General features: G+C 43.6%; 2 protein-coding genes across 2 annotated transcripts in view; one reads left to right on the top strand and one right to left on the bottom strand.

Annotated features, from left to right (window-relative positions):
- The window catches only part of Uimc1 (ubiquitin interaction motif containing 1), a 65,832-nt gene extending 52,714 nt beyond the window's left edge, over window positions 1–13,118 (bottom strand). The window contains exons 1-2 of the mRNA XM_032884365.1: window positions 13,019–13,118; window positions 4,221–4,375 (exon numbers count right to left, since the gene is read on the bottom strand). Coding sequence (XP_032740256.1) covers window positions 4,221–4,367 — 147 coding nt within the window. The 5' untranslated portion in view covers window positions 4,368–4,375; window positions 13,019–13,118. The remainder of the gene's footprint in view (window positions 1–4,220; window positions 4,376–13,018) is intronic.
- A 3,893-nt stretch (window positions 13,119–17,011) lies between these two features.
- Window positions 17,012–22,846, top strand: part of Znf346 (zinc finger protein 346) — a 29,536-nt gene continuing 23,701 nt past the window's right edge. Inside the window, exon 1 of the mRNA XM_032884566.1 lies at window positions 17,012–17,254. Coding sequence (XP_032740457.1) covers window positions 17,044–17,254 — 211 coding nt within the window. The 5' untranslated portion in view covers window positions 17,012–17,043. The remainder of the gene's footprint in view (window positions 17,255–22,846) is intronic.

Below are 22,846 nucleotides of genomic sequence, written 5' to 3' on the forward strand. Positions count from 1 at the left end.
GAGCTCTAACGGTGAGGCCTGGGCTGCAACAGAAACCCCAGGACACTGGAGGGGCTAGAACTGTACCACGTGTGCTGAAGAGAGCTGAAAGGGGGCCAAACCAGAGAGAAAATGTGTGCAGAAGGAAGCCCAAATTACGTCATGATTATGCTATTGCCCTTACATTTTCTTGGTTTCTTGGGTACTTTGGTTTGAGTAGGGGGTTTGGGGTTTTTTTATAATTTTGTTTTGCTTTGTTCTTAGAGACAGGATCTCTCTAACCCTGGCTGTCCTGGGACTCATTATGTAAACCAGGCTGGCCTTGAACTCGAAGGCATCTAGTCCTGCCTCTGCCTCCTGTACTAGGATTAACTGTGTGCACACAACTGTGTGTATTACAATGCTGGCAATCAGACCTAGGAGGCCATTACTCATGACCAAATGTCTGACCACTGAGCTATGATCCAGGTAAGATATTTTCTTAAAGGAATATTTAACTAAAGCTAGAACTGCTGGCTCATACCTTCAATTTCAGTATTTGGGTGGCAAAGGCAGGAAGATCTCTGTGAATTCAAGGCCAGGATGGTCTACGAAGCAAGTTCTAGGCCAATCAGGGGTACACAGTGAGACTCTGTCTTAAAACTCAGAAAAAAAGGGGGTGGGGGGAACCAGTTTTTTAAAAAAAAGGAAAGAAAAGAAAAAGTAAAATCTGAGGTCTGAGCAGTTAAGTTATAAAGACCCAATAATTGCTTCCCAGATCAGGTAGCTCACAGGTACCTATACCTCCAGTCGTGGATCTGACCCTGGGTGGACGCCACAAACACCTGCATACATGTGATACACAAACTCACGCAAGAATACATACATACAAACATACATACATACACATACACATACACACACATACATACACAAGCACATGCATATACACATATACACACATACACACACATACACACATACATACACATACATACACACGTATGTACATACATATATACATACATATACACGCACACACATATACACACACATACATGCATATATACATAGGTACATACATACACGCACATACCTACATACATACATATATACATACATACACACATACATACATACATAGATACAGGCATACATACACACACATACATACATACATATATACGCATGCACACATACATACATACATACACACACACACACACACACACACACACACACACACACATACATACATACATACATACATACAACCCAATGCAGGCTTCTCTAAGAATGCTAAAGGCTAAGCACTATTGACAGGTATTTAAATTAGAAAATCATTACCCTCCAGAAAAGCACAGTCCAAAGACAGAGGTTGCAAAATACCACAGCAGGGCCAGCAGGAGAGCTCAGAAGTGACTGAGATGCCATCCAGCCACACCAGCTGAGCTCCATTCAGGAACACGCATCATAAGAGAGCCAACTCCAAAAAGTTGTTCTCCAGCCTCCACAAGCATGCACCATACACAGTCCCACGAATTTAATCAAAATGTCATTTTTAAAAGAAGTTCCTACGGTGGCAATTTCAAAGAATAACAACTAACAGCACAGGAATAAGCACAAGTTCTAGCCTTAGGGATCTACAATGGAAACCAAGAGGGCTGACACCCCAGCTGAAAAACAACTGAAGAGCATTGGAGGCAACACAAGAGTCAAAGAACTTTGGAATAATTCAGAGATTTTCAACTAACAACGCCAAGAAGCTTGTTCCCCTACTACCAACTGTTTAATACTGAAACAGGTTTTTTTTAAGTATTTTAAAAGTGCTAACTGGGGGAAATGGGAGGACAGAGAAAGGCCTCCACGGTTGAAAGCACTTCCTGTTCTTGTGCGGCTCAGCTCTCAGCACAACATCAGGTGGCTCAGAGCAGCCAGCTCCATGGGACTCTCTCTAGGCCGCCTCAGGACCTGCACTGACATTGGATACACTCACAACACGCACACACGAACTAAGGAAAACTAAGGGCCGCAGCAGCAAGATCAGAGTCCTGCTCGGCCATCGTCAGAGAAGCTCCCTGCTGCAGGAGATGGGAAAACACAGAGGCCCACCATGGAACGCCGTCCAGAGAGCACGAGACCTAGAACACCCAATGCTAACGGGATTTTCTCAGAGCTCAGGGAATCCTCCTCAAGAAGAGAGGGAAGATTCTAAGAGTCAGCGGGGAGAGAGGACACCAAGAAGCCTTCCAATACAGCCGGACTGACGCGGACATGAACTCACAGAGACTGGCAGTGCACGGGGCCTGCACAGGTCTAAGCCACATGGGGTCAAAGGGAAAGTGCTCAGAGGGAAAGCAGACATAGCCTCCATCCCTAACCTAGAAGCTATCTCCAATTAACTGTTCACAAAGGAAAAACGAGGTCTCACTGGATATATAAACCCCTTTTAAGGACAGACCCCACGCCCAGCAATAGAAGACTAACACAAAACAACCCAACGTCCTTTTGGAGGTACTTTTTCTGCACACCATTTTTTGTTTGTCCTTATAGTCTTTGGGTTTATTATAGTTTCCAATGTTGTGTTTTTATGAATTTCTATGTGTGAAGTTGTTTGTGTGTCTCGGCATCTATGTGTGTTTCTTGGTCTTTTTCTTTGGTTCTTTTTCTTCTGTTTGTTTGTTATTATCTTATTTATTACTTTTTAGATGCCAGCTTGTACTCTACAGAGAGGGAGAAAAGGTGGGGATTAGGATAGGTGGGGAGTTAGGGAATATCCGAGAAGAGGTGAGGGAAAAGAAACCAAAATCAGAATATATTTTGTAAAAAAAAAAAAAAAAATCTAAGGCTGGAGAAGATGGCTCAGTAATTAATAGCACTGACCGCTCTTCCAGAGGACCTGAGTTCAATTCCCAGCTAGAGTGTACTTATTTATAATAAATAAATAAATCTTAAAAAATGTCAGGAGGAAAAACATGACAGAGAGACACTTCAGAGTCTATTGCAAAAGTCTACACAGCAGATAAAAAGGCAAAGAAATAGGAATGGAACAACCTGAGTGTCACCTGAGATAAACCTAAAGTATGTGGTGACCAATTGGGTACAAAGGATGAAAAACAGGAGACAAGGGTGACGCTCAACTTTAGTCAGAGAAAAATGCTTCTTCCACACTGACCTGGTTCACTATGCACTGGACCTGATCTAACACACAGGTAAAAAAGAAAGAAGAGGCGAGGTAAGTAACGGAGAAGGTTTACACTCTAGACAACCTGTCCCCTAGAAGCCTTTCCCAATGACATCAGCATGTGTCTTGGCCGCGCAGGCAGCATGGCTCCCTGGAATGTAGGGAGCCTGGGATGGATCCCGGGCAGCTGTTACATTTTCTTTTACTTTCAAACACATAAAAATTACATTTTCTATGTGATTTAATTTAACGGTTCCAAAATTACATTGGGTTAACATATTACAAAAATGAAAACTTATCATTTATCCCCAGCCAAATAGCATAGTCACTTTCTGTTGTGGTTTGCCCTGGAGTTATCTGTATTTTGACGCTAATTCCACTTCCCCAGGACAGTCACGTACACAGGAATCAGGGGAGTTCACCAGAACCTTCTCCCCATTGCATCTGTAAAATACAGGTAAAGGCAGGTGCAGGATAGGAGGCCTGTCACTGGGTGAGAGGAAGGATGGACAGGAGAGAAGTTTGAAAGAAGAGGGGGAGACTGGAATGGAAAAGAGAGACAGGAGGGAGAGAAAGAGAAGCTGTGGCAGGAGAATATGGCGGCTGACGTTAATATTCCATGCTGTACCTTTACAGGTTGTTACAAATGTTCTTAAGGGATGGATGTGTACGGGGCTTTGTATGTTTAGGTGGGCAATTATATCTTATCAATTGGACCTAAGGTTATTGTGTTGTGTGTTCATTTATGTGATGGTTTGAGTATAGGAAAGTGTGCAGCAGCTGGAGACTCTGGGCTGCCGCTGAGGAGTTGGGATGTGTTTCCGGCAAGATATCTAGCAGATATCTTGGGGCACTGAGGTGCCAGACCTAGTGAGGTAAAAGACAGCCATACTTTTTTTATTTTTTATATTTTACAACAACTTTCTTTTAAATAATCCATAATTCCCTTTAGAAATCAAAAGAAAATCAAGTAAGAAGCAAATGAATTCAGCAAACTATGATGAAGGTACAATCAAAACAAAGCCTTGTGGGTAAAGGGGCCTAGACTGAGACCCACAATTCCATGTCAAATACTGACCTCTCCATCACTATCAGATATCACTATGAGTAAGTCCTCCAGTCGACGCTTCTTCTTTATACTGACAGAACTGGTGGTTTCCAGATCCTTCTTCTCAAGGTTCTGACCTTCGGAGGCTTCTTTAATTTTTTTCTTTCTTCGTGGCATCCTTTTACCTAAAATACAAGTTCAATATTTACTCAAAATATAAGTTTCTAATCTAGAGGTTATTCAATGTGGTCACATAAGAGCAAATGACAGTCATTTAAGGGAATGAATCTAGACTTTAGAACTTTTCTATCATTCATTGAAAGTTTTACTTTTTTTCTGTAAAGGAATATACACATGTATGTATACACATTTCTATATAGGTGATGGACACAAGTAAGTCTGTACATATACACACATAGGAAATGCTAGTGAAATTTCAATAGCATTAAAGACAATTCATCTTGGTTCCTTATATACTAATTTACACAAGTAGTTTCCTCAAGTATGCAGTACACTTAACCTAAAAGATCTTTTTTTTCTCTCTCTTTTTTTTTTATTTTATTTTTTATTTATGTATTTTGTATATGAGTACACTGTAGCTGTCTTCTGACACACCAGAAGAGGGCATCGGATTCCATTACAGATGGTTGTGAGCCACTATGTGGTTGCTGGGATTTGAACTCAGGACCTCTGGAAGAACAGTCGGTGCTCTTAACCACTGAGCCATCTCTCCAGCCCCTAAAAGATCTTTTTTAAAAAATACTAATACTCTTAGTCAGGTCAGTGGATCTCGCACATCAGGGAACAGGGGCAGGAAGAGCACAAGGTAAAAGCCAACCCCGTCACTATAACCACTGTGTCCACACTTTAATAACAAAACCAACAAAACCTAAATGCTTCAAGCTGGTAAGGAATGTTCCCAAAATCTCATAATGTTTATACATTTATGTAATACTTTAAATAGTACATTTGTGGTGGTTTGAATGAAAATGGCCCCCAAAGGCTCGCTATTAGGAGGTGTGGCCTTGTTGGAGTAGATGTGGCCATACTGGAGGACGTGTGTGACAGGGGCAAGATTTGAGGTTTCAGAGGCTCAAGCCAGGGCCAGTAGCATCCAGCACCATGTCTACCCGTGGCTGCCAAGCTTCTGGCCATGATGATAATGGACTAAACTTCTGAATCTGTAAGCCAGCCCCAGTGCAATGTTAATAAGAGTTGCCATGATCATAGAGTCTCTTCATAGCAATAGAAACCCTAACTAGGACAGCATTGAAAGGTAAACAACTGAATTATTTCTCAAGACTATTAACAGGAAGAGCATGTCTGCTTTGGCTGTGTCGTGTGCCTATAATAGTCGCTTACTTGCAGGCTGAAACAGGAGGGTTGCAAAGTGGAAACAACACAAGCAAAATTGTGAAATCATGCCACAGAAAAAGAAAAGGATAAATGTTTGCTTTCACCACCAAAGATTAGACTATAGGTTCTAGGTAGGTTAATAACTAAGGAAGAGAAACAAAAAACAAAACAAAAAAACCCCATGCCATTTAAAAAATAACTGGGCTGGAGAGATGGCTCAGTGGTTAAGAGTATTGACTGCTCTTCCAGAGGTCCCGAGTTCAAATCCCAGCAACCACATGGTGGCTCACAACCATCTGTAATGGGATCTGATGCCCTCTTCTGGTGTGTCTGAAGGCAGTGACAGTGTACTCATATACGTAAAATAAATAATTCTAAAAAAAAATAACAACTAAGGAATCCACTAGAAAACTATTATAATAAGAAAGCTCATCAAGGTGGAAGGATACAGTGCCAATAAGAACCAAATCACTGCTATACACTAGTAATAAAATAAATTTTAATAAAATTCCTTCTAGGAGCTGAAGAGATGACTCAGTGACTTGGAAGGAGTAATAGCTTCTCTTCTAGAGGATTTCAGTCCAAGTCTCAACAAACACATGGCTCGCAACCATCCATTACCCAGCCTCAGGGAACCTGATGCCCTCTTTTGGTTCCCTGGGTACCAGGCCCACACGTAGCACACAGATATACATTCAGACAGACAGACAGACATTTACACACACACACACACACACACACACACACGCACACACACACGCACACACTAAATTAATTAAAATTTTTTCTTTTAAGTTTTCCTTCTGCCCCTTCAAGGTAAAGCTACTTGCCACCAAGCCTGAGGATCAGAATTCAATTTCTGGAATATATATCGTGAAAGGAGAGAGTTGACTTCCACATTGTTTTTGGGCCTCTGTGACATATAACACACACAAATAAATGAATGAATGAATGTAAATTTATTTTCCTGTTTCAAATTTTTATTTATTTACTTTATGTGTAGAAGTGGGTTTTGTTTTGTTTTGTTTAATTGTTTGGTTGGTTTTTCAAGACAAGGTTTCTCTGTGTAGTCCTGGCTGTCCTGGAACTAGCTGTGTAGATCAGGCTGGCCTTGAACCCAGAGATCCACCTCCCTCTGTCTCCTAAGTGCTGGTATTAAAGGCATGTACCACCTTACCTGGTGTGTATGGGTGTGTTGCCTACATGTGTGTATATCACTTGTGTGTCTGGTACCTCAAAGGCCAGAAGATGGTCCCTGGAACTGGGAGTTACAGGCAGTTCGAAGTCACCAAGTAGGTGCTGGGAAGTTAGCCAGTGCCCTCTGGAAGAGCTGCCAATGCTCTTAAGCACAGACACATTTTTCCATCCCCCAACTCTACATTTTTAAAAGAGGTATTTATTTTAAGTGTCTGTCGTCCGAGTGTTTTGCCTGTGTGTATTTTCATTCACTTGTATATCCGGTGCCTTCAGAGGACAGAAGAGAGTGGCAGCTCCCCTAGAACTGGAGTCATGAACTAGTGCTGAGAACCAAACCTTAGTCCTATACAGCAGCAGTGAGTGCTCTTAACGGCTGAACCATTTCTCTAAGCCAATCATTCCCAACTTTCCTAACACTGCAACCCTTTAATACAGTTTCTCATGTTGTGGTGACCCCCAGCCATAAAGTTATTTTCATTGCTACTTTATAACTGTAATTTGATATCTCACTGGTAACCCCAGTGAGAGATCTGAAGTCCTAACCAGTAGTGGTAGCACAGGTAGAGCTGAGTTCCAGGCCAGCCTGGCCCAACCTGGTCTACAGAACGAGTTCCAGGACAGCCAGGGCTACACAGAGAAACCCTGTCTTGGATGATTATTGATGATGATGATGCTCCTAGAAGAAGGAGGAAGAGGAGGAGGAAGAAGAGGAGAAGAAGGATGACAACAATATCTTTATGAGTAAATTTAAAAAATTTAAAAAAGCATGCTAAATTTAGAACTAAAAATTTTATAGTATTCCTTAAAAGAGGAAAAGATTAAATTCAGTGGAAGATGTATGCATGCATGTGTGTGCACGCACATGAAAGAAATTAAAGGAAATCTAGATAAATGTAGAGACCTCCCAGGTTCATGAGTAGAGGAATTAAACATTGATATGTATGATAGTATGGCTCAGCTGCTATCTAGGTATAGTCTCCAATAGAATCCTATTTAGCCTTCTTTTTGTTTTTAATTTTATTTACACTGGTGCTGTGTTCTGCCTCCATGTATGTCTGTGTAAAAGTGTCAGGTGCTGGGATTTGAACCCAGGATCTATGGGTGAACAGCCAGTGCTTTTAACCACTGAGCCATCTCTCCAGCCCCTACTTAGCCTTCTTGAGGAAGTAAACAAGCTGAGCCTAAATGCAAGGGTCCAAAAATAGATAAAACAATATTGACCAATAAAAGAACACATTTGAAAAATTCAAACACTCTAATTCCAAAATACAGAAGAAAGCAACAGTTACCAAAACATTATGATGGCCCTGACACAGACCAATGAAACACAACGGAGACTAAAAAAAAAAGCCTATCTTGGCAATTAATTATATAGGTCTTAATATAATAACATTTTTATATAATGATAAAATAATTTTCAGTGAAAAAAGACCTTTTCAAAAAAAAGGTACTAAGCAACTAGAAATACACATTTAAAAAATTAAATTATACTAAGCCCTTGCCACGCATATACCAAAAGATTTATGAAATGGATCAAAGGCCTAAACCTAAGAACTAAACATAAAGCCCTTTAAGGCATAAACATAGGCATAAGCATAAATTCTTCTCACCTCAGATAATGAACAAGGGTTATGTTAAACATGAAATATCAAAGCACAAGCTCTAAGGAAATAGAAAGATTATCTCTAAATTAAAACTGTGCTCCAAACCATAAAATTAAGTATAGCTTTGATGAATAAGGTACATGAACTTTGTAATCTGAAAACAAAACATTGGTGAAAGAAATTAAGACAGGTGGTTGCGGCTGAAGAGATGGCTTGGCTCACTACTGGCTGTAACTCCGGTTTCAGGAGAACCAACACCCTCTTCTGGCCCCCACAGGCACCAAGCATACACACACACGATGCAAAGACATCTGTGTAGACAAGACACTCATGCACATGAAATAAAAATAATCTTCAAGGGGTTGGGGATTTAGCTCAGTGGTAGAGTGCTTGCCTAGCAAGCGCAAGGCCCTGGGTTCAGTCCCCAGCTCCGAAAAAAAGAAAAAAGAAAAAAAAGAAAAAAAAATCATCTTCAAATAAACTACACAAATGCTGATAGAAGCATTATTTAACAGAACTCTAAAGTGGAAGCAATTCAAATAGCCACTAACTGATAAAATATGGTATGTATTTTATGACTAAACCATAAAAATAAAACATTTATGATCTAAAGCTTGAAAATACCACAATAAGTGAAAGAAGCTAGTTCTAAAGGACCACAAATACTTAAGTGCATGCTTCCACTAATATAAAATACCAACAGCAGAAATCAAGGGTCTGTAAATAAATATTTAGGGCTGAGTTGGGGGAATTGGCAAAGTAGACAGTGATATGACTGAACAGGTGGAATTTTTCCTTAAGATAATTTAACTGCTCTGAATTATGGTAGCAAAACAATCCTGTGATATACTAAAGCTGTTGACTAAAGGTAGATACATTGTATATGAATTATAGCGCAATAAAGCTGAAATTAACTCCAAATGATCTAAATCAAAACACTGGTTACTACTGAAGTTCACTGGGAAGGATGGAATGAAGCCTCTGGGTAGTAAAAATGTATTATTGCCATTTGGGTGATAGTTACATATGTACCTTAAGTCACAGTTAACATATGTATATGTAATTATATCTTAAAAAACAATTTTAAGTAATAATACGTATTTGATGAGTGAATATTCCAAGTCACTCTAGGAAAGCTGAAAAGTCTGTCATTATTATGAGGAAACAAGTTCAGGAAGGTAACTAACCCGAACAAGTAAAGCACTTCTATTTTTAACCTCCTAATCCCAAAGCCTAACTCCAACATTCTATTATCTTCTTTGTTGTTTTATTCTGTTTTATTTTTTTTTTCAAGGATCTCTCTACATAGCTCTGGCTGGCCTTGAACTCACAGAGCCTGCCTCTGCCTTCCAAGGGCCGGGATTAAAGGTGTGCAAGACCATGTCTGGCTCCATTACCTTTATATCACCTCTAATTCTAAGAATCTCTACTTAACACATGGTTATGTGCTGAATGAATCAGTAGCATAAGGTTGATGTTTAAATTATTAAATGTTTTATTAAAAGCACTAGGGTATAGCTCAGTAGTAGAACATGTTGTTTTCATGTACAAGGCTTTGGTTTCCATCCTCGGCAGCTAATGAATTAATAAGTAAGCAAGCTACAGAAGGACAAGACAGGGGGTTGGGGATTTGGCTCAATGGTAGAGCGCTTGCCTAGGAAGCGCAAGGCCCTGGGTTCGGTCCCCAGCTCTGAAAAAAAGAACCAAAAAAAAAAAAAAGAAGGACAAGACAGGAGGATATTAACTGAAGACAGATATGAGGTGGGAGGTACTAAAACACTAAAGGCAAGAGATGTAGCTCAATAGCGAGCCACCCAGCGTGTACAAGGTTCTAGGTTTGATACACCACCACCACCACAGCAAAAACAAAGACGTAACCCTTAAAGCTGGAAGAGCAAATCGTTAAAGAAGGAATTGGAATAGGAGAAGACAGGAGAAATGAATTAGGACCCTAGGAAAATACCCTATATGGAGTGGTTTCTAACTTATTAAACATTTCCTATTCTGTTGTAGTATTTAAAACAGTATGCCAAGAGCAAATGTATCTTCAAATACAAGTAATTTTTCTAAAATTTGTAACTTATATCTACAATTGACATCTTTTTTAACTTTATTTTTTATTATTTTTATTTGTATGTGTGTGTGTGTGTGTGTGTGTGTGTGTGTGCTTGTATACATACACAGGAGTGCAGGTGCCTATGGAGGTCAGAAGAGGGTGCTCGATAAATCTAATTTTAAAAAATAACAACTTTGGGGAGGTGGGAGGGTGGGAAGGTGCACACCCTCATGGAGGCAGGGGATAGGGGGATGGGATGGGGGTTTCGGGAGGGGAAACTGGGAAAGGGGATAACATTTGAAGTGTAAATAAATAAAATATCCAACAAAAGAAAAGAAAAAGAAAAGCTTGTATCCACAGAGAAAGAATCAGAAAGCATGCACTTGGTCTCTGCCCCCCTTCCCATCTCTAGGCTGTGTTCTTTGCTGAAAGGCAGCCTGACATAGGAACTCTCTCACACCGACAAGTAGAGTTCTCTACTTAGCAAGAGGTTTTGTATAACTTTCTTTTAGCAATGTAAAATTTAAGAATCTAAGAATACTTTCAATAAAACAATATCTACTGGGATTTTAAAAAAGAAACGAAAAGAAAAGGTTATTTTTTTCAAATGGAGTGGTTCTGGGTATATAAAGTAGCTACAATCCCAGGAGTAGATGGCCAACACAAAATGGGTGGGATGGTGGGGAACTGGAAGGGGGGAGGGGAAACCATGATCAGAGGTAGATTCTATGAAAAAAAAAGTTAATAAAAAGGAGAAAAAGAAAAAATATATAACAACTTTTAAAATTATTTTTATGGGGTTGGGGATTTAGCTCAGTGGTAGAGCGCTTGCCTAGCAAGCGCAAGGCACTGGGTTCGGATCCCAGCTCCGAAAAAAGGAACCCAAAAAAAAAATTTTTTTTTATTTTAAAATTTAAAATAAAAATTTACTTGTATTTTTATTTTTAAAACGTAAAAAGATAGTGCCTTTGATTCCACCACTTGAGAGGCAGAAGCAGGAGGGAATAAATATCTGTGAGTTTAAGGCCAGCATGATCTACATAGCAATTTTCAAGCCAGGCAGAACTACGTGAGACTTTGTCTCAAAAACGTAAAATAAAACTCATAAATGCACAGGCTCTTAGGGTTGACTCCAGCACAAGTAAAAAAAGGGGGGGGTAATAGCTTAATAAGACAATTAATTACAATTAAGATTGATTTGTTTCTGTAACTGAGGACGGTAAATGCATACTTAAACTCACTCTCACACACACACACACACACACACACACACACACACTCACACACTCACACACTCACACGTCGACAGACCATGTATCCAATACTGTTTGCCAGGCAAAGAACTTGACTATTTCCATAAGGGAGAGGGGGAATGCACGTGCACAAACACAAATGAGATACTTCCTAGCTTATACTCAGCCTCCATTTAAGACAAGAGAGTAGCAACAGAATTCAGAGGAGATGACTGAGTGAGTAAATTCCAGCAGGTGGATGAGTAGGGGGAAGCCCCAGGAAGCCGGCCAGATTTATCAACCAACTCCAAGAGACCCTGCCCCAATGAAGAAGGAGACACTTAAAGAAGAGGGTGTGTGTGTGTGTGTGTGTGTGTGTGTGTGTGTGTGTGTGTGTGTGTGTTTCATACCCACGTGTACCCACATGTGCGCAAAAACAAAAGATTGAAAACACACCCCGAGCGACAAAGTTATCACTGTCGGAATCAATAGAAAAACTTCTAGGTTTCTCATACCCAATACTAAGGTTATTCCTCTCAAGAACCCCAACATGCCCTAACATGTCAGGAAATTTATTAAGAAAGAGTAGTTGGCAGGTGGCTATGCTGGGAAATGACCCTCGATGTGTCTGACTCCAAAAGTTGACTTTCTTTGACTCAACCACAAAGCACTGTCTCTCATAACAAACCGAACAAAACCCCAAACATTGGGCTCACTTTTCCCGCAGCGTTGCCCATATATGACACGATGACTAAGAAGACTGGAGTGGAGTGGTCCAGATTCACACCCAGCTCCATCTCGGAGGTGACCAACGCTCTGGTCTCACCGGTTTCTGACACACAGCCTGTCATCAGCCACGAGAGAGAAATGCACCAGGCTCGACTGGAGACGTTAAGTGGTAAATGATACAGATTTCCTGGGGGAAATCTTTCTCGGGAGACCGAGGCAAGAGGATGGCGAGTTAGAAGCCATCTTGGGTGCCCAGTGAGTTCAAAGCCAGCCAGGGTCTCCGGCGGGCGATGAACTAGTGAAACCAACTACCACAAGACACGCCAAGTAACGAGGGGAAGGCGGCAGGCCTAGTTGCCATCCTCGGGAGTCCGTTAGCCGGGTGGAAGACGAGACTGCCTCCCTCCCAGGAAGCTCGGAGAGGAAGAGAGAACGCCCCGGAGGACCATGGCGGCCCTCGGCGGGAGGGGGAAGCCAGGGGCGCGAGAGCCAGGGCCGCCCGGCAGCAGCGAGACGACCCGGCAGCGGCTCCCGCGCGGCCGAGAGGCCTACTCGCTGCGAGGCGCGCCTCGGGCGGAGCGGCCGCCGCCTGGCAGACCGCGAGAAACAGGCGGCACCCGACGGCCGCGGAGTGCCGAGGCGACGCGTACTCACCGCCAAGCTGGCCGCTCCGCCCAGCGCCTCCCGAACGCTGGGGGTCGCGAGCGGCCGCAACTCTTCGGAAAGTGGAGAACGCGCCCGCGGCACTAGGCGGCGGGGGGGCGGGCGGAGCGGGGGGGGCGGGACGCGCAGGCGCGGGGCGGCGTGGGCCCCTGAAACCTCACGGAGTCGCTGGGTCCTGCGGAGTTCTGCTCTAACTCAGCTACCGTTTGAGGGGAACCAAGGAAAGCCAGTAGAGTCCTCATATACCCTTCGAGATCAGCTCTGCTACCTCTAGCGCTTTATTTGCATGAATCCAAAATTACGTTCAAATTAAATGTTCACGTGACTACTTAGAAAATCTCCCGTGGTACGATGTTGATTAATGTCTGATCGGCTCAGTGGAATTCAACCATCCTAAAACACAGCTTAAAAAATACTGAATCTTGGGGTTGGGGATTTAGCTGTGGTAGAGACGACAAGAGAGACGAAAGGCGGCGTACAAGAGGAGGAGGAGATAAGTGAGATGGGGTGCATGATATGAATGAAATCCACGAAGAACCAATAAAAAGTAAAACAAAAAAAACATTGAAACTTCTACACATTTCCTTGAAATACATGTTCCAGGAAGCCCATTTCCTTGAGGAGAAAAAAAGGCAGCAGGAGAAATATCTAGTATGACAAAGGTGAATAAAATATGAAATATTCCTACAATAAGATTCAACAAATAAGGGGTTGGGGATTTAGCTCAGTGGTAGAGCGCTTGCCTAGCAAGCGCAAGGCCCTGGGTTCGGTCCCCAGCTCCGAAAAAAAAAGAAAAATTCAACAAATAAAACTCAATGTTTGATAGCTCCTAAAAAAAAAAAAAAAAAAAAAAAAAATCTTACTGAAGCCAGGCTTTTAATCCCAGAACTCAGAAGGCATTGGTAAGTGGGTTTCTCCCTCCAAAAGCGGGTGGTGGTAGTTGTGGTGGTTGTGGTGGTGGTGGTGGTGGTGGTGGTGGTGGTGGTGGTGGTGAGTAGTCTCACTGGAATAATAGCAAGCCAACAAATGTGAACACACTTAAATGACTTTCATAAACTTAGAAAAAGCAGTAAATATAACCATATAAGCAGTTCATGGGTTGTGGAAAATAGTGTTATTAAAAGCATAGGTTAGTGGACCAGATGATAGACGGGTAGACGTCATGGTATGCTATGTTAATGGGAGGAGGATACAAATAGGAAGTGGTATAAACCAAACCTCGGCAGGACTAATGGCACATGCCTACAATCCAAGCACTCAGGAAGCTGAGACAGGAACACTGCCACAACTTTGACTCTGGCCTGAGCTATCCAGCAAGTAATAAACAAAGCAGGGCTGCATTCCACTTGGCACCCCCTCTCCATTATCTGTATGTACTCTCTAATACACCCTGCAATCTCAAAACCTCAACCCCAGCCAGCACCAGGCTGCACACACTCCTATCTCGGAACAGTTTCTATTTAAGTGTGTGCCCAGTGTATTCAGATACAAAGAACAGGGGGCCCGATCTGGTCTGAACTGGTTTTTGGATGATAGGAAGCAAAGTGAAGTATCTAGAAAACTTTCCAGGAGAATCCCCTATCGACCTATGCATTTAGATACCTTATGGGAAGAAATGTGTGCACCAGGAAAAGTCAATGTAGGGCCTAATCTAACAATCACAATAGACACCCACCAACTATAGCCCTTAGTAATTGGCCCCACCGTCCTCAAGACCCAATAAAGACAGACCCCAGAGTGCATCCTGGGTCCTTGACAGCCCTCACTCGTGTGACCTGCTGTCAAGTGTAACTGTGTATCCCTCTATGAAATGTATTGTTGCTTTCCTACAAATAAAGTTATCTGGTTTCTTTTGCAAATCAGGGTGAGCCCTTACTTACTGGTGAGAAATGGCTCCCACCGGCTCCCACTTGGTCCCCAGCTGGTGGTGCTGTTGGGAAAGGTAGTAGAAGTTTTAGTGGGTGGGGCCTCGCTGTAGGAAGTAAAGCATTCTGGGGTAGGCTTTGAGCCTTGCCCCACTTCAGTTCTCATACTGCTTCTGCAAGTGGTGTGACATCTAAGTGATGTCTGATCTAGGAGGCCACCTGCTGCCATGCCTCCTTCCCACTATGAACTCTCCCTCTGGAACTGTAAGCCAAAATCAATTCTTCTTTCTATAACTCATTTTAATCATGGCCCCTCATTATTCAGTTCTTTGGATAAGAGGCCTTGCCCGGGCCTATGCAATAGTGACACACCACGTGAGAGTCCCAGGGGTCAAATGCCAGATGACAGGCCTGGTGACAAGCAGGCTGAGGCATCAAGCCCTTTTCTGGTTTTATGAATCAGGTTGGTCTTGAACTCCTGACCTTCCAACTCTATGTCCCAAGCTGGGGATGACGGGCCTGTCCCACCAGCTCAGTCTGTTGTTTCTAGTTTCTTCCTCTGAGGTGTCTTTAGGAAGACAGCACTTCTCTGTAGCAACTTAGGCTTCTTTGACTATTTTGAAACGACTCGACTCTCAGTCAGCAGGGAAAGCAAACTAGAACCCTGGGTCAGGGACTTCTGTCACTCCGATGTCGCCCCAATTTTCTGCCTTTTTACAGTGCCTCAGAGTGATGCCTAAAGCCAGGCATGGTGTACACACCTTTAGTCTCAAGTCTCAGTGCTTGCGAGGCAGAAGCAGGTGGATCTTTATGAGTTCAAGGCCAGTTTGGTCCCACATAATAAGTCCCAGGACAGCCAGGGCTACATAGATCCTGTCTCAATAATAATAATAATAATAATAATAATAATAATAATAATAATAATAATGACTAATATTACAGCAATATAAAACCAGTGACCTATCTGATTTCATTATGATGTGATTTGTTTTGTTTTCTACCATGTAAAATAGACGGAGATTCCATTTTACAAGCAGCTTTTGACTCCATTTTGAGGGTGGCAGTTAAGTGCACTCCTCAGTGGACCCAAACTACTATCTGCTTGGCACCACTCACCAGCACAGATTGATAAACGACTTATTTCTGAGAACAGAAAAGATGCTATCTCATAAATTTATTGGGAGTGAATTGAGGCTGTAAGGGCAGATGAGTGTATTAAAGTCTTATCAGGGAAAACGAGCCCAAAAACTTATCAGACACTGCAGACCAAGGAGAGGGTCTAACTCCCTCATTCATACCGCATAAAGTGGCTAACATGAAGATGAAGATGGCCTCCACACTGGCCTCAAATGCATCATGACAATCCTCCTGCCTCAGCCCCCAGAGTGATGTAATTACAGGCATGCACTACATTTTATCTTTTTATTGTTTGGGGTTTTGTTTGTTTTGTGGGTTTGTTTTGTTTCATTGAGAGATGATCTATTCTTGGAGCGGAGGTTTGTCTTGAACTCCTGGTCATCTTGCGTCCTCCAGAGTACTTTGACCACAGCCTTAACTATCTTTTTTTTTTTTTGAACAAAGTTTCTTTTTTCCAATGTGCATTTCTCTAACCTTAATCTCGCAAATTTTGGAACCGCAAGTATGAGCCACCTTGCTCGGTTCCTAATAAGCGTTTTTTGCTTATTAGCCCAGGCTAGCCTCAAGCTCCTAATCTTATGGCCTCCCCATCCCATGTATTGAGATGAAGAGCCTGTACCATTATGTCTGCTTTAACAAACTCCTAAGTAAAACACTTCTAGAATGTGGGCCTTAGGTTCTCTTCCAAAGAAACGGGAGAAATTTTTCCACACGTAACAAAAGGAAATGAGAAGTGTAGCTCAGTGGCTCACCGTGAGCAAAGATGAGAGCCCTGAGCTAAGAACTGTTCGGAAGGAAGCTGCCTGGACGTAGTGAGCAACCTGCACCATTTCTCCAATTCACTGGACTCATCCTAAAGCGCCAGAGGTACCAAAACGAGCCTTGGGGCCCCGCCCCTTCGGGTTCCGCCCCCCTCAGGGCTCCGCCCCAGCGGGATCTGCAGAGCCCAAACTTCGCGAGAGTTGCTGGCCGGGTCACATCCCCGCCCACCCACTGCTTGAGGTAGCGGGCCGCATGCGCAGCTCTTCAACGGCGCGGCTTGCAGAAAAGATGGAGTGTCCTGTGCCCGATTTTACGGAGGCTGCGGACCCTGGTGGAGCCGGACCTTACAAGAGCTCCGAGGAGCCGGAGGGTCGGGAACCGGACGGAGTGCGCTTCGACCGCGAGAGGGCGCGCCGCCTGTGGGAAGCTGTGTCCGGTGCACAGCCGGCGGGGAGGGAGGAAGGTGAGTCGGGGGCTCCGGGGTTCGCGGCTGGACCGAGGCGGGATGGCCTGCCTTCTGTCACTGCCCTGTCGCCGGCCAGCCTCTCCCCGACATTCCGGAGCTCCGAGCTCGCTCTCGTGAAGGGTGCAGGGCCTCGTAACTCGCTGCCCTGCGGAATTTTTCCGTCCTCCTTTCGAGGGCGTTCACTTGAGAACAGTTCCCCCAGATTCTAGGTCTTGTCCTCTTGGAGATCGAACAGGACCGTCCCAGCCTGACTCGTAGCCGAGCTAGCTACCGTTCCCCTCTGTGCTTAATTCCACAACCCCACATTGCTTCTCTTCCCTTTCAAAGCCCTACGGTTCTGACAGATCCGAATAGCTTCATTTAATTTACTTTTTATATTTTCATTTATTTTGTGACACCTCTCACTGCCCAACTCGTGGTGGATCAGCCTCGGAGTGACAGGACAAGTGTGAGCTTTGGAAGGTCTTCCTGAATCCCAGCTTCCTCCCGGGCTTGGTGACTGTGCCCTGACTTGCCATGGTTCTTCCTAGGTAGACCTGGCTGGCCTTGAACTTGCTTGCATGAGTCTCCTGCCTCAGCCTCCTTAGTGTGGGCATTCCTGGCTTGCACCACTATGTCCTTCGATACAGTATTTGTATGTCTGTTGCCAACATCTTATTCCACAGAGGAGGCCCAAGAGCGGGGAAAACTTGCCTCTGGCTGCTTCATCTCACACGGTATGCAGAGCTGTAGAAGTGTATTCACTTGGAGTGCACTTCTGGGCAGAAACTTAGCAGATTTCTTTGTTTGACCCAAAACTGGGTGGGTAACAAGGGAGCTAAAGGAGTGCAGAGCAAGCTGACCTCTTTCTCTGGCTCTCCAGAGACCTTTCTAGCTACTTACCACTAACCCAAATGTACAGGAACTGTATCTGGGTTTTTGTGCTAACCTATCAGATCTCTGCAGAGAAACAGGAATTCTGTACTGGTTATTTTGATTGCTGAGCAGGCTAATTTTGGGAAGTTTAATGTGTTTGTGAACTGCTTGCCCTGGATAAAATGGGATTTTTTTTTTAACCATATTCAAGGGAGATATGTTTAAATTTTTTTAAAGAATGTTTTTATTTTATGTGACGATTGTTTCGCCTGCATGTATGTGTATATGAATGCCAGGTACCCAAGGGTATCAGAGAAGGTACCATAAACCCTGAAACTGGAGTTAACATTATATGTTATGACCGGGTGTTGAGAACTGAACCCTGGTTCTCTGGAAAAGTAGTAAATGCTCTTAACCACTGAGCGCATCTCTCCGACACCAAGATACGTTGGATTTAAGTGTGTATATACATCTCCAATCTGTTCATTCTGGCTCCTAAATAAATGTATACGTCGTTTCTGAGTCTCTTCTTTAGTATTTTAAGCATTTTTTGAGCCAGGTGTGGTAGCACATGCGTGTCATTTTCAGCACTCAGGTGGTGGAGACAGGATCAGGAGTTCAAGCCAGCTTCAGTTACATACCAAGTTTGAATCTGGCAGTGCTGGTACAGGCCTTTAATCCCAGCACTTAAGAGGCAGAGTCCGGTGAGTCTCCTAATTCGAGGGCAGCCTGGTGTGCAGAGCCAGACCCAGGACAGCCAGGGCTCCACAGAGAAACTCTGTTTCAGGGAGAAAAAAACAAAAACAAAAAACAAGTTTGAGGGTAGCCTGGGCTGTACAAGACTCTTGCCTCAAAAAGATTGTAGTACACAGTTGCCTCCTTAACCCAGATTTCCTTTCATTAGTTTGATATTCCCTAATGACTGCCCTGTTCCCCGGGCCAGCTGGACTTCAGAGCCTGAGGATGAAGATACTGTTCTTACTCTGGAGTAGCTTACAGTCAGTCCAGGAGACAAACACCAAACACTTATGTAACATTAATTTTTTTCAAATCTTATTTTTAATGCTTTAACCTCCCTTGTAGCACACCACCCACCAGAGGTAGTGGAAAAGAAAGGATACAGGGAAAAAGTGGACCTGTTTAGAAAGGTTCTCTGGAACAGCTCCTGTCTGTGTTGTCTGGAAACTGGCAGTTCATAGGCTAGCAGTGACATCTCGATCCACTCACAAACACTTCATGGATACACCAGCAGTCTAGTTCGGTACAGTCAGGTTAGCAACAGCAATGACATGACCTAGCAGAGACAGCCAGGCCTCAGCCTCAGCTCAAGTCAGCAGGGGGAACCAGCAGGAGAAGTTCTCAGCTGTTCCTCTCTCAGAGGAGCAAAGATCAGCAAAGACACACAAGCACTGCACAGCTAGCTGTACCAGCAAGCCAAGCTCTCCGTCACTCCGTGGAGTCCTATTTATACCCTCCAAATACCACACGTCTTCCACTGTGCCCTGCCTCAGCACGTGCATCCCATCAGCCTGAGTCCCAGGGAGTCCTGACAGATGCAGCTCAACTACACAGACAAATACATATTTGTTGTTAGCAAAGAATTTGTCATTACATGCCCTTTCAGGTGCTTGCCTTAGCAGAACAGCCTCTCTCCTGTGTCTGCTTCAGTGAAACGTTCCTTCACGTGTCTGCCTTAGTCTTTGACCTGTGTCCACTTCAGGAAAACGCTCCTTCGTGTGTTCAAGCAAAACACCTTGCAAAACAACCCAAAAAACCCTTAAGTTTCCACTTCACAGTTACCACATAATGAAGAGGAGAAGGGAAGAGAGATGCCTCAGAATTGGGGATACAGCAAAGGGAAGTAAGTGGCCTTGGAGATGGGAAGTGTGCCCTGAACCTTGAAGCAGAGAGCACAGCAGCTGCTGACATACATATGAGCATAATGAGTACCCACTTTATGTCCCCAGTCATACTTAGACACCTCCAGCACTTCCACTCTAGTTATGTGAGTGTGTGTGTGCCCGTGTCAGTACATACAAGTCACACTTAGACACCTCCAGCATTTCCACTCTAGTTATGTGAGTGTGTGTGTGTGTGTGTGTCCATGTCAGTACATACAAGTCACACTTAGACACCTCCAGCACTTCCACTCTAGTTATGTGAGTGTGTGTGTGCCCGTGTCAGTACATACAAGTCACACTTAGACACCTCCAGCACTTCCACTCTAGTTATGTGAGAGTGTGTGTGTGTGTGTGTGTGTGTGTGTGTGTGTGCCCCCATGTCAGTATATACAGATGTGTTGGATCCCTTGGAACGGGTTATAGGCAGTTATGAACCAACATGGGAGCTGTGAACCAAACTCAGGTCCTCTAGAAGAGCAATAGTACATGTTCTTATCAGCGAGTCATCTCTGCAGCCCCAACTCAATGCCCTTTTTTTGCATGTATTTAGAGAGCGTGTGGTCCACATGCTCATGTGTGTACCATGATATGTGTGTGGAAATCAGAGAACAACTTGCAGGGGTTGGTTTTCTCCTTTCCCAATGTGGGTCCTGAGGACCAAACTTAGCCTTCAGGTTTATGGCTAGCACACTTACTCAGCAAACCATGTCACCAGCCCCTAGTCAGGGATTCTCAGTAAGTATACAGTTGTGTACACATATCCACAGTCCAGTTTCAGAACATCTTCATCACAGGTAGTCACATCTCTGGTCCTTCCCATTGAGCCTCCACTCACACCCGTCCTAGGTCATATGTTTTCTGTCTCCACATCTTATACAAACAGAATCATGGAATATGTAGTCTTTTGTGTTTAGTCTATCTGTGTGGTTTTGGAGCTCAACCAAGTCAGTGTGTGTGCCTTTATTGCTAAATAGAACTCTGATGTATGAGAATGTTATATTTGCCTTTATATTTGCTGTTTGAAATATCTGAATTGTTTGTAGGTTGGTCCCCTTCTGAGAAATTCTTACAGAGAGGGCTCTTGTGTCTTGACTGGCCTGGAGCTCACTATGTAGACCAGGTTGGCCTCAAACCCACAGTAATCCACCTGTCTCAGCCTCCTAAATGCTAGGACTAAAGGTGTACACTATCGTGCCCAGTGAGGAAATCTTTAGTGTGTTTGTGTGTGTGTGTGTGTGTGTGTGTGTGTGTGTGTGTGTGTGTGTGTGTGTGTGTACAGGCTCATGCATGCCATGGTGTCATGGTGTATGGTAACAGGCACACTTGTCAGTAATGTGTTCTCTCCTCCGTGATGGGATGGAGGATTGACTCCGGTGAGTTGTAAGGCATGTGGAACAAGTACCTACAACTATGGACCATCTCACTGTCCTCTGAGAAGTGATTCTGCTGTGGGATTATGCAGTTTTGTGAGGACGTTGTTATATTTCTCAGGGGTCTTGTCCTAGGAATGGACTCACTGGACTTCATGGCAGCTGTCTCTTTAGTTCACTTAGCAAGAATTTTTAGTTCACTGTGTCCTTGTTGTTTGTTTTCCTTTCTTTTTAAAGATTTTTTATACATAAGTACACTGTAGCTGTTTTCAGGCACAGAAGAGGGCATCAGATCTCATTACAGATGGTTGTGAGCCACCATGTGGTTGCTGGAATTTGAACTTAGGACCTCTGGGAGAGCAGTCAGTGTCAGTGCTCTTAACCACTGAGCCATCTCTCCAGCCCACCTTTTTTTGTTTTTGCTTTTCTTTTTTTTTTTTTTTTCTAGAATTCAGAAATTTTGTTTTTAAGATTTATTTACTTTGTTTATATGAGTACACTGTCGCTGCCTTCCCCAGAAGAAGGGGCATCAGTTCCCATTACAGATGGCTGTGAACCACCATGTGATTGCTGGGAATTGAACTCAGGGCCTTGGGAAGAGCAGTCAGTGCTCTTAACCACTGAGCCATCTCTCCAGCCCTTGCTTTTGTTTTGGTTTTGAAACAGTGTCTCTGTATTATGTAACCCTGGCTGTCCTGGAACTCTGCAGTCCACACTGACTGCATTCACAGAGATCTGCCTGTCTCCGCCTCCCGAGTGCTGGGATTAAAGGTACGCGCCACCACCCAGTTGTTTTACAAGTGCGCAGTGATTTGTTTCCTAAATACTGGCGACAGTAAGCACCATCTTACTGATTGCTCGTTTGCATAGTATATGTGAGTCTCCCATCACATTGTTCATGTTGTCACTACTGAATTATAAGCCATTTTATATTGTGGTGCAAATTCTATTATCACAGATATGATGTCCATATACGTATATATACATATAGATGGAGAGAGGGAGACGTCATTCCTTGATTTGTTTTGTTAAGATACCTTCTTTTGCACAGGGAGTGGTGGGAGTGGGGACGAGCCACAGTGCTTCAGCATTGGCTGACTTGGATCTCTCTGTAAAGACCAAGCTCTGGCTTCAAACGCACAGGAAGCTAGGATTAAAGTCGTGCGCCACCATGTCTGCTGTCTTCTTTAGTTTTTATTACGTTCATGTATGTGTGTGGGCATGAGGGTGTCAGAGCACTCATTTGGAGGTTAGAAGACAATTTGTATTATCAGCATTTTGCTCTACTGTGTGGGTCTCAAGGTTTGAACGTGGCAGTTCAAACCAGCCTTGGCAGCAAGCACACGACCCACTGAGCCGACCCACGGCTCCTGTGTTTGTTTTATAAACAGTGCCTTTTGAAGCATAATTAGCTCCTATATATGAAAGAGCACGCAGTGCCTCTTTTCTTTGCCTGTCTGTTC

The sequence above is a fragment of the Rattus rattus genome, chromosome 14 (genome assembly GCF_011064425.1).
Source record: "Rattus rattus isolate New Zealand chromosome 14, Rrattus_CSIRO_v1, whole genome shotgun sequence".
Taxonomy (NCBI): Eukaryota; Metazoa; Chordata; class Mammalia; order Rodentia; family Muridae; genus Rattus; species Rattus rattus.